The sequence below is a fragment of the Orussus abietinus genome, unplaced genomic scaffold (genome assembly GCF_000612105.2).
Source record: "Orussus abietinus isolate OABI.00-Male unplaced genomic scaffold, Oabi_2.0 scaffold68, whole genome shotgun sequence".
Lineage (NCBI taxonomy): Eukaryota > Metazoa > Arthropoda > Insecta > Hymenoptera > Orussidae > Orussus > Orussus abietinus.
This window is the reverse complement of record NW_019394236.1, coordinates 180,723-191,488: the sequence shown is the minus strand read 5'-3', so window position 1 is coordinate 191,488 and position 10,766 is coordinate 180,723. Positions and strand designations below refer to the sequence as shown.

Sequence of the window (10,766 nt, the reverse complement as noted above, 5' to 3'; positions counted from 1 at the left end):
ATACACCGATACGTAAACTTGGCTTGACGCGGGTCAGGTTCTTTTTTTTTTCTCTCGGGAATTTCGAAAATTTCGAATCGATCGGTCCCCCCCCACCTCTGGGCGACTCCGAAATTTCCCGGTTCTCGTCTCCAGGGCGAGATTTCCGAAAACGGGGGGCCGGGAGTCGAAATTGGACTCGCTCGGAATATTTTCGAAATCGCCTTCCGGCGAATTTATTCGAGCTTCGAAACCTCTTATAGCGCGCTTACGAAGCACCCTCGAGTCGAGGAAAGGACACTTTAACTCGCTCTAAACGCAAAAAATAAATAGGATATAAGCGTGAGCTTGAATTTTGGCCCTCTATATTAATCTGCGTATACGTGGCGGTCAAGGCGAACGACTCGGCGGCTTGGCGGAATAATCAGAATTAATAACTATTGGAAGAAGAAGTGTTTATTGCATGTTGTGGTAGAACGACTATTGATCCACATTCAACTGTCTCGCTGAAAGAAAAAGAATATTAAGATTTCTGTAACGAAGGATGGTGTTGGAATAAATTCAATATCGGGATAAATCGATTGCACGAAGAAAGTGCCACGTGGAAGAGAATTTAAATGGGAATTATATTGAAATAATTGAAGAAAACTTACAACGGAGTCTCACCTCGGGAAGCATTTTCGGGTTTGCACGGACGTTGCGTCGTACTCTCATTCTCTGGAAATGTTACTCGAAGGATCGCAAATTATTCCCCAAGGAGTCTCGATCCTCAGCCTTGGCCGCGTGAATCGCAGTAGCGAGTAACGAAAGGAAATGGCGATATAAAGGAGAAATCTAGCCCTTAAGGTGAACCTGCGGAAAAAAAAAAAGAAAATGAGAAAGGATCTTGTAAATACGCTGAATTTAGTGGACTATCGAGTGGAAGCAAGTGACTAACCGCTTCGGCAAAAAGACAAGCAATATTTAGTTCTTACCGTCTCTTAATAATAAACAATAATTCCAACCGTACCGTAAGCATACACACACGTACACACACGCATACATCGTATTTAAACGACTATAAATTAAATGTTAATTATCATTATAACTACGTAAATAGTAAATTGTTACGCATTTATTATTATGATTATCGATTAGGTAATGCTCAATTAGCATTTGTTTCTTAAAATAAAGAATAAATATATGGCTGTTGGATATTTACACGCACGTCTCACTGGCCCTTCAAACACACCGTCGTAATTTAATTTGTCGGTGAGATTGTTAGACAAATTTCGATAATTCACGTGAATGTACGTTTGGAAGCCAAAGTTGAATTTTTAAATTGCGCCCTTTTTATCGCAGTTTCCGACTCGTCGAGATTGTAAGGGGGAAAAAAATCCGGAAGAGAGACGGGGAGTAAACGCAACGAGTGCAGAGTTTCGTGTCATTTTATTGTAAAGTTCTCTATAATCACCATTTGTAGAACATCGTCGTTACATTGATCATAAATATTAATTCGCAGCAGCAACCGTATTATCCGTAAGACATTTTACTTTTTATTTAATTATCCCAACGCGACGATGTCCACAGTTTGCTAGTACTTCCCTTTGACCGCGGAAATTTGCTCACGTAATCGACTAACCTTTTGCCACGTATTTGGCAAAAGTTCTTTCCTCTTTTCTTTTCAACGGATCGGGTATTTTTATACACATTTATAAAATTTTTCTCTCCATCGAATCGGCAAAACACATCGACGCGTGGCAACCTCGTCCCTATCGTCTCGGTCGAATAAAATGAAACTCTTATCGGGCCAAGAAGCCTTTTAAACATTTATCTTACGTGACTTTTCGACAACGTAAAAAACAAAAGAAAGGGTCGAAGAAATACCTTAGAACGTGTCTTCAACGTTTTCTTTTTAGTTCTAGTACGTCATCGGTGTCAAACAATTAGAAGGTAGTATTACAAAATAAATCTCTAATTACTGCGATTGCCCGATTAATGGGTGCGAAAGAAAATTGATATCATTGCCGTAGAAAGTAAAATGGCCGTGACTACACATCCTACTTAAAAATGTATAATGTTTTCGTTTATCGGTGCATTATTATAGACGTTTCATTAAACGATCCATCCGAAACATGGATTACCATTGCGCACCGTTATCCACGAAAATTGCATCCTTTTCAAACAGTAGAAAACGTAATCAAAGCCCTTCCTCTTTATGTCTCGCTCTAAATCTTATTAGACGGAGTCTCGATTGCGTATCAACGATAAAAGTTGGCCTCCTTCAGAGCAAGCCTTGCGATTATCACGAAGCCCCGTAACGTAAAGAGAGTAATTGATTAACTAACTCGTTAACACGTTAATTTACATTTGCACTTGGCTCGCAACACGGGACAGTTCCGCGCGTTCTGGGCCTGACGCGTTCCATTTAGGAGGCAATTAATAAAAAAAAATAATACAAATTCGTCAATTAGAAATAATTAGCTAATTATCGTAGTATCGCGTGTTATCGCGTTTCAGCGGGCGTGCATAATAAACGGCCGGAGTCTGAGTTTTTCAAAGGAATTTCGGAAAATCTCGTCGAGTCTTGTAGCTCCTTTCGCGTGGCTGCGTCTGCGGAATTCTGGAAAACCATCTGACGATCAGGAGCCCGCTGAAATTTATCACGACACACCAGGACGAAGTTCACTAAACCAGTACTCCATTAATTTATACACACAGTGTAGTGGTGTCTCGAAAGCCACCTTTCGGACCTAACGTAGTTACAATTTTTGGAGACAAATCGGTCTCCCGCGATTCATGAATAATTTCAGATTCTGAGAATCAAATACAAACGACCCTGTGAGATCAGTTGTGATCCAATGGTGATTCAATAGGAAGCAGTAGATAGAAAAAATAGAATGTGTGTATAAAAGAAATCCCTTGACGTGGAGGACCCACCTTATCAAGGTACAGGACTGTCGGTTCCACTCCCACTATTGGTCCCTGCTTCGCTCTTGGTAGCGGCGACCCTGTCGCCACGTTTCGTACTCTTTGATAAGGAAGCTACCTCCTTAAGTAGACTCGAGATCTTATGTTGCATATTTGAGATCTTGTTCTCATACTCTTTCTCGCTAGTCTTCATTTTATTACGTAATTCTGTCTCGGCCGTGAAATTTTTCGCCTTCAATTCGGTTATCTGGAATCATCACATGAAATAAAATGTACAGAGGTAAGTGGAATTTGATATTAATAACACCAATGAGGTTACAATTCAATGATGAAGAGAAAAATTTAACAATTATGAAATATTAACAATAGAAGACCTGTCTGTCTTTTGATAAAAGTTGTCCATCTTTAAGGGATATCTGCTTCTGAAGATGGGCGATCTTCTCCTTGAGTTGTGTGACAGCGACCACATGGTCCGAACTGTTAGGGTCGGGGTCATGGACTCCTGCCATTCGAGCCACCTTGACCGGAGTAGGTCCGTTGGATTCATTGGATTCGGTTTGTGGTGGCAACTTGGTTACGTCCACCCTTTGCGGTCGTTTATTGTGACCTTTTAATCTGTTGGCAAATTCATGGAAACTGAATTAAAAGAGGTTTCGCTTGACAAAGTTCTCAGTTTTCAATTCACTGTATTTACTTATGGGTTGATTACTAAATGAATGTAACTTGACATGAATTTAACGTCTTTAGACTACTTATAAGACATTATGGCATTTGTATATAACGGTCTCAATACTGAGGACACCTTCAAGAATTGTTACCTTGAATTATTAGGTATTTGAGTATAATTACTTTTGTTCCTTGTGCTTCGCCGCGCGTTGCTGTGCCAGTTTCAAATGAGCCCTTCTTTCGGCATCCGATTGTTTCGTTTTGGCTAGAGCTCGTTTGTATGACAACGTGCATAGCCAGCACAGCAGTTTGCCGTCAACCTGCAAATTTATATTATGACTGAAATATCGCTATGTACTAATCGGAGTACTAAGTTTAATCAATGTCTATTTAAGCTCTAGAAAATGTAAAGAAAAGAAATACCTTCTTATCCTCATCCTGTCTGTCGAATGCACACTTCTGTTTACACTGTTCACAGGTCACTGGTGGCCCATAACGTTTCTCCGAGTTTGTGCATCTTTGACATTTGCTGCCAATAAATGCTGCAATAGTATTGCAGTACTCGCATGCTGATGGCTTTCCATAGGCCTTAACATTCTGTTCACACTTTTTACATATCGTACTAGTGTTACCCTTTCTGAAGGAAATAAGTTATTTATTATTTGTAATACAAAAATATCATTATTCAGGTGGATTATCGATCTTGTACATACATTGTCTGCTGAAATTCTGATCTACAGTAGGTACACTTTACGACAGGGAATGCGCCTCTGCATTCCTGAAAGTTAAAGTCGTTAACAGAATATTATCGATGTGATGTGAGACACGTGAAATCCAATAGTAAATCATTATTATGTCAAACCATAATCCAAGCTCAAATGAATCATACGAATGTAATTCCAGATGCCGTTACCTGACTCGAATCAATAACTCCGATACAATATAAATGATTTCATTACAAGATCGTTATATCTTCCATCCAGGTTTTTATGTTTGAAAAATCATTGAAAATACGTGCGAGAAAATACTAAAAAAAGGCGTTTCATACGAACAGGAAAATATTCTAATATTAGCATATTCCGTCGCTGTAATGTCAACGAAGTGTCGATATAGGTTGGGTTGTGATGCGTGATGCGAGTCAATCTCGGTCGTTACCTTGCACAGCTGTTGCCCGGACGATAGCTCCTCGAAAGGGTGTCTGGAGAAACACCTAGAGCACGCGAAGAGAGCCTGCTTATTGTTCGTACTCATTCTCGGCGGGTCAAATCTATTTAGTTAAAGATACGTCTATCTTCGTACGTCACTAATCGGAACAGCATTCAGAGACGGTCCCGTCAATGAAAATCGCTGTTCACCAGTTGCTCAAGTTGTTCCCGGGTTCGAGGTACAGAAAACACAAGAACACGGTTTCGAATAAAAGCTTATTTTACATATTCTGCGACACTTTGCACTGCAGGGACGCGATTGTTTTCCCTTGAACAATTTATGAGCTTGACTCGACCGGCTGCTGACTAGAAGCGGCCATCTTGTGACTTTCGAGGAAAGGAAAGCGTCCTACTGATGCGCTGTAGTTCCGGCGATGGCGGTTAGATGGCGCCATCGTCGCATGGAATGGGCGGAAACAAGGGACCACTGGTCACTCTTGGGTTCAAATATTCAAGATGGCGGAAGCAGGTGATCGCAGCGTCGTGCTGCGGCCTACGGCGGAAGCTCGATTGACTATTCATTTGCGACTGAATTCACGGAGACTCCTTTACAATCGTCCATCATGGCTACCGCCGAGGAATTGGGAATTTGTACCCTTATCTACGATTATTTGCTGAAAAAGGACGCGTCGTTGGCTAACGTTTTCCAGAAGAAGACAAATGCGGTAAGATTTCATCTTTTGGCTATCTTTTCGTGCCGCAGGCTCGGAACTTTGCAAGATTTTGAGAATGCCGACCACCGTTACCGCCTTCCGGCTCACCACGTGGACGACTCGGCGGTTTTCTGAAAATTTCTAAACATTCTGGCTATTCAGGAAGTATGGCTGATTATGAGACACCACGTTGTAGGTTTACTGGTCGAATATTGATTGATGGGTATCGATTATTTAAAGCTTTCTTCTGTTTTCCTAAATAATTGAAATAGTGACCATGCCTCTTCAGTGGCTCACACAGTAATGAATAAAAAATTTTTAAATCGATGAGGTTCAGGAGAAATATTTAATGGAAATTAGTAGCTGAATAGAGAATATTAATTTTTTGTGCAAAGTCTCAAGATTTAATTAAATGGACTTGATGTAGTTGCATTGAAGTATAAGAAGTACTTCAAAGCTAAGATGTGCTCGGATGACATATATACGTGTGTTATTGTTCTGGGGTCATTCAAAAATCCTTGGTTTACTTATCTGGCATGATATAAATGCTCTGTCTTGGAAGGAGGAAAATACGTATATTACGTATCGTTTGTCTTTTATTTGGGTATAGTACATAAGATTACACAGACGTCCATTGATCAACGATTGTTTTATTTTTTGTATAAAATGTTTTAATCAATGTAAATTGTTAAACATTATAAAAGTAAGATGACAATATTTTCTTGCATTTACACAATGGTTTATTTCAGAGTCCTTTGCCGAAAGGATCCCCAACGATTCTTGACGTATTTCAATATTTTCAAAAGAACGCTCCTAAGAAAGTCAGTGTTAAAGCACAGAAGAAAAACAGTAGCTCGGATTCAAGTTCTGAAAGCGATGAGGAAACGCAGGTGAAGGCTCCAGTAGTAAATGGAAAAGTAACTTCTAAATCTGTAAATAAGAAACAAAAGAAATCTTCTGATGAATCATCCAGTGTGGATGAGGCACCTACTGTCACGTCAGGAAAAAGTAAAGTCGTGGAGAAGGCTAAACAGGTAACAAAATCCAAACCTGTAGAAAAAACCAAGCCAGTAGCAAAGACAAAACCGGCAGAGAAAATTAAATCAGAAAAAGCAAAGCCTGCTCCTGCAAAAAAAGAGAGCAGTAGTGAGGAAGGTTCCTCAAGTGAGGAAGAAACACCTAAGGTAAATACAAAAGCTGCAAAAATTGTAACGAAGGCAAGTACAGTCAAATCTGCAGCAAAAAAAGAATCATCTAGTGAAGATTCTGATTCCTCGAGTAAAGAAGAAGAATCAAAGGTAAAAGCTGTTGGTAAAGTTGCTTCAAAATTAGTTGCTGCTAAGAAGGCTGAATCGTCGAGTGACGATAGCGATAGTTCTGAGGAATCCCCAGTAAAAGAAATTCGAAAGTCAGGGCCAATCATTGCAACCTCTAAATCTGTTGCAAAAGTACAAGCACAAAAGAAAGATTCATCAAGTGAAGACTCAGACTCTTCTGATGATACCCCAGCAACGAAGGCTACTCTAACGAGTACATCAGCTAAAACTCCAGCAAAGTCTGCTGCAGTAAAAACACCCGCTAAATCTGTAGCTCAGAAAAAGTCATCTAGCGATGATTCGGATGATTCGTCAGAAGAAGAGGGTCCACCTGTTAAGAAACTTACTTCCACCCCGAAATCGACACCTATAGCAAAGTCAACTCCAGCAAAAGTTGCTATCACAAAGCAAGTAGCAAAGAAAGAAGAATCTTCATCTAGCGAAGACAGCAGCGACGAGGAAGAAACACCTTCAAAGAAGACAACTGTTTTAGCTAAATCAGCTACGCCAGCAAAACCAGTTGCAGAGAAGCGAGCACTTGCTAAAGAAGAATCATCCAGTGATGATTCAAGCGACGGTGAACCTGCAGCAAAGAAGCCTGTTCTAATAAAGCCACAATCAGCGACAAAGCAACAATCAGCCAAAAAATCTGCTGCAAGGAAGAAAGAATCTTCTGCAAGCGAAGACGATGCTTCGACTAAGACCACAGTGCCTGTCAAAACTGCAGCAACATCGGCTGTTAAGAAAAAGGAATCTTCCAGCGAGGAATCGGACAGTTCTGACGAAGAGGAAACACCAGTTGTAAAGAAACCTGCCAAGCCACTGATTAAAAAGGAACAGAAAGAATCTTCTAGCGAAGACTCGGACGACTCTGAAGAGAAGACACCAGCTGTGGTAACTAAACCAGCAAAATCATCTAGCGATGAATCTGAAAGCGAGTCAGATGAAGAGGAGCAACCAGCAAAAGCAGCAATTAAAGTTAAGACTCAGAAAACTGCGGTTAAGACAAAAGAATCTAGTTCCGAAGAGGAGGATTCTAGTAAAGATGAAGAAACAACACCGAAACAAATACCTGTTACAACGCCCAATAAGCCTGGGAAGAGAAAACATGAAAGTCCAGGCAATAATTATAACAAATTTAACAAGGGCAACAACAGTTTTAACTCCGACAAGGTAAACTTATTTTTTCATTATGCATAAATTTCTATTTTTTTTTTTCCTGAGATGCATTCATTCTAACGTATTCATCTGAATCTTGGAACTTTCGAAGACCTAAAATTTCAAACCAGACACCTGCTTATAATTTTTCTCCCTTATAAAATCATACATTCAAATAGTTGAAACATTGTTATTCAGACTCAGAAAACTTCTCCATTCCGTCGAGTGAAGGACCAGGAGTTGGAGTTGCATCCGGAGCTGGCTAACAATTCTTTCGAGGCGAAGGTAAATGCTCGGAAACTAGCAAGAAACACAGGTCACTTGCCTCTTGGTGGAAGCTCGAGAGAAAATTGAAAATAGCTAAACAAAAGATCTCAGGTTAATGGAGCATTAAGAAAAGATTCAGACACGTCAAAAGCTGTTCTATGTTTCCGTGCATTGACCTGCACCCCTTTTTCTGGCGTAGATTTAAGAAAAATATTTAACAATCTAATACAATTTCGGTCCCCTGTGCAAACGACTTTCACAAAGAAAGGCGATTGACCTGATGTTTCTGTTTTGTTTTAGGGTGAAAAAGAGGAACACAGTTTTAATAAGTTCGGCGGAGACAGAGACAGACCTCGTGGCGGTTTCAGAGGAGGAAGGGGTGGATTCCGTGGAGGACGGGGTGGTGACAGAGGAGGAGGAGGAGGAGGTTGGGGTGGATCGGAGGGCAGGAGATCGTGGGATGGAAATGACAGAGGCAGAGGAGGGTGGGGAGGCAGGGGTGGCAGGGGAGGCAGGGGCAGGGGTGACGGTTTTAGGAGGTCTTTTGGTGACAATGACAGGGGAGGTGGCAGGGGAGGGTTTAGAGGAGGACGAGGGGGCTTTGATAGGAACAGATCGTTCGGTGGAAATGACTCTGCGGCGCAAAACAAAAAGATCACTTTTGAAGATTGAATGTACGCGGAGTAATTAGGTGAGACAGATTTATAAAAAGCTCTTGCAATTCCTCTTTTTATATCAATTGTCCGTTATGTCGTGGCAATAATAACTATCTATGGTATAAATGAAACGTTTATTTGTACCTTTGCAGAAAGGAGCGCGCGGGTCATGGGGAGAGAAAGCTAACTTGGATTTAAAATATACGAAAGGCAAGTCCTTCCGACACGAGAAGACGAAGAAGAAGCGTGGCAGTTATCGAGGAGGCCAAATAGACATGAGCGTTAATTCGATCAAGTTCGACGAGTAAGCTTCACCGATCCGAGAAGATTTAATGATCTTGCGTTTAGCGTATACGGTCGTTTTTTTTCCTTTTTTTTTTTTACAGCCATAGAGATATGTAATGCCGAGCGCGATGCGATTGCGACACTTCTTCGGAGACTAAAGAGAGACTAGTACAAACAATTTATCCAGGAGAAATGCTTGCTTCGCACCTCGGACTTTGTGTATTCTTTGTTAACGTGTCTCTTGTGTTCGTTTTGTGGTTTTTCGGAACTGTACTGTCTCGTCGTTATGTCCCGATGTTAGAATCACGATACTTGACGTTGCGATTCACCAATCGTGATGTTTCATTCGATTCAATGGATAGGAAAGCGTTTCACAGTGGTAAACATGCACGAAAAATGCGATATATTGTAATTGATGATGTACATTATACATCTTCATGCTCTTGAGACGGGACAATTAATGTTATAGATAATTGTTAGACACCGAAGGCGAGGATGTATACGACATACAATATACCGTATTTTTTAATATGTAGCTCATCTTGCACGTCATAATTCGTAATATGACATCAATATCGCCTTAAATAGTATATCCACAAAGAAAAACAAAACGCACTCGGCGAAAATGTATTCCGAAGTAACATTAAACCTGGACAGACGTTTCCTTTATTTTAAATAGTGATCGGTAGTATTATGGTTCATTATCACAATTGTTCTAGTAAGACGGAAGACAGCGTGTTCTCACAAGCGTCGTTATTGTACTATATGTTAATCTTGAGTAATTATGTGACGATACAGTTTACGACACGAAAGGAAGCCCCGATTTTAAGAATGATGGGGATCTATCTTGATGGTACACGTTTATATTCCGTCAACATATTATTTTTATATTTAGTACATTGCTATCGTATACTTTTCTCGAATGATTCGGACGTCACATAGATCTTACTAAGATGCGCCTTTTTTTTGTCGACAAGTGACTCAATTGTACTTTGCACGAGATTGTTAAACATCGCTTGCCTGTAATTCCGATATTGCGTTAAATTTCTGAATATGTTGCACCCTCTTCATATAAGTCAATATGTAACGTTCTGAATGTATTCTTGTTTCGTCGAGGGGAAATATCTTAGCTGATAGGCCTTTAACGTATTCACAATTACACAGTGGATAAGAAAGAAGTGAGCTACACTCTACTGCACTCCCCATTTTTATATCGATTCCGAAAGTTCGACGATTTGAAATTAATGTTGATGTTAAGTCAATGTTACATGTCACGGTTACATATAGAGCCTACGATGGATGAGACACTTCTGTCCGAGTAAATGCATTTAAAGTAATCGGGGGACAAGCGAATGACTGGATTCGTGAAAAATGTCTCAACTTGGCGATTAACTCGAAGAAATAAATATACTTGTCACTGAAAATGAGAGGACGATGAAATTATAAAAGCTACAACTTACAGATCCGTTTCATTTTTCCCGATTTAACCCCCTGAAGCGCAAAATCCCCATATATCCGGAATCCCGGTATCGCGGTACCAAAAAGAAAAGTACCCATCGCTATCAAATATATTCATTCTTTCCGAAAATGTCCTCATAGATAATCGGAAGTTATCGTCTGGCGACAGGTTGGAAATCCGATCTAAGTCCCGACCTATCGAATTAAACCTTT

The 10,766-nt window shown here is 40.3% G+C and overlaps 2 protein-coding genes across 8 annotated transcripts; one reads left to right on the top strand and one right to left on the bottom strand.

Moving 5' to 3' along the window:
• Positions 1–326: 326 nt before the first annotated feature.
• LOC105695821 (protein FAM76A) lies at positions 327–5,070 on the bottom strand. 6 transcript variants are annotated; one of them, XR_001103663.2, is made up of 8 exons: positions 4,711–5,070; positions 4,269–4,333; positions 3,979–4,192; positions 3,739–3,875; positions 3,264–3,504; positions 2,899–3,136; positions 646–831; positions 327–485 (listed from the first exon to the last, which is right to left on the bottom strand). XR_001103663.2 is itself a non-coding variant. In XM_012417776.2 (7 exons), exons 1-6 carry the CDS (start codon positions 4,804–4,806, stop codon positions 2,903–2,905), a joined length of 987 nt encoding a protein of 328 aa, XP_012273199.1. In that variant the 5' UTR covers positions 4,807–5,070; the 3' UTR covers positions 633–831; positions 2,899–2,902. The 6 variants fall into 6 exon arrangements, 5 of the variants coding, with proteins under 5 accessions (XP_012273199.1, XP_012273197.1, XP_012273198.1 ...); XM_012417776.2 differs by lacking the exon at positions 327–485 and having other exon boundaries at positions 633–831; XM_012417774.2 differs by lacking the exons at positions 327–485; positions 646–831 and adding an exon at positions 1,389–2,611.
• Positions 5,071–5,269: 199 nt separating this feature from the next.
• LOC105695818 (nucleolar and coiled-body phosphoprotein 1) lies at positions 5,270–10,554 on the top strand. Of its 2 annotated transcripts, none has more exons than XM_023435033.1 (4): positions 5,270–5,425; positions 6,163–7,902; positions 8,455–8,845; positions 8,963–9,099. In XM_023435033.1, the coding sequence occupies exons 1-3, from the start codon at positions 5,324–5,326 to the stop codon at positions 8,824–8,826; spliced, it is 2,214 nt and encodes a 737-aa protein (XP_023290801.1). In that variant the 5' UTR covers positions 5,270–5,323; the 3' UTR covers positions 8,827–8,845; positions 8,963–9,099. The 2 variants fall into 2 exon arrangements, with proteins under 2 accessions (XP_023290801.1, XP_012273192.1); XM_012417769.2 differs by lacking the exon at positions 8,455–8,845 and adding an exon at positions 8,086–8,172 and having other exon boundaries at positions 5,271–5,425; positions 8,963–10,554.
• Positions 10,555–10,766: the final 212 nt, after the last annotated feature.

What these genes read in the sequence shown, in the direction of transcription:
- LOC105695818 (XM_023435033.1), top strand. Translation starts at nt 5,324, where the DNA reads ATGGCTACCGCCGAGGAATTGGGAATTTGTACCCTTATCTACGATTAT. An exon ending in TCCAGAAGAAGACAAATGCG is followed by an intron (nt 5,426 to 6,162) that starts GTAAGATTTCAT and finishes GGTTTATTTCAG; the next exon opens with AGTCCTTTGCCGAAAGGATC. An exon ending in ACAGTTTTAACTCCGACAAG is followed by an intron (nt 7,903 to 8,454) that starts GTAAACTTATTT and finishes GTTTTGTTTTAG; the next exon opens with GGTGAAAAAGAGGAACACAG.
- LOC105695821 (XM_012417776.2), bottom strand. Translation starts at nt 4,806, where the DNA reads ATGAGTACGAACAATAAGCAGGCTCTCTTCGCGTGCTCTAGGTGTTTC. An exon ending in CCGGGCAACAGCTGTGCAAG is followed by an intron (nt 4,334 to 4,710) that starts GTAACGACCGAG and finishes TTTAACTTTCAG; the next exon opens with GAATGCAGAGGCGCATTCCC. An exon ending in TTTTATCAAAAGACAGACAG is followed by an intron (nt 3,137 to 3,263) that starts GTCTTCTATTGT and finishes TGATGATTCCAG; the next exon opens with ATAACCGAATTGAAGGCGAA.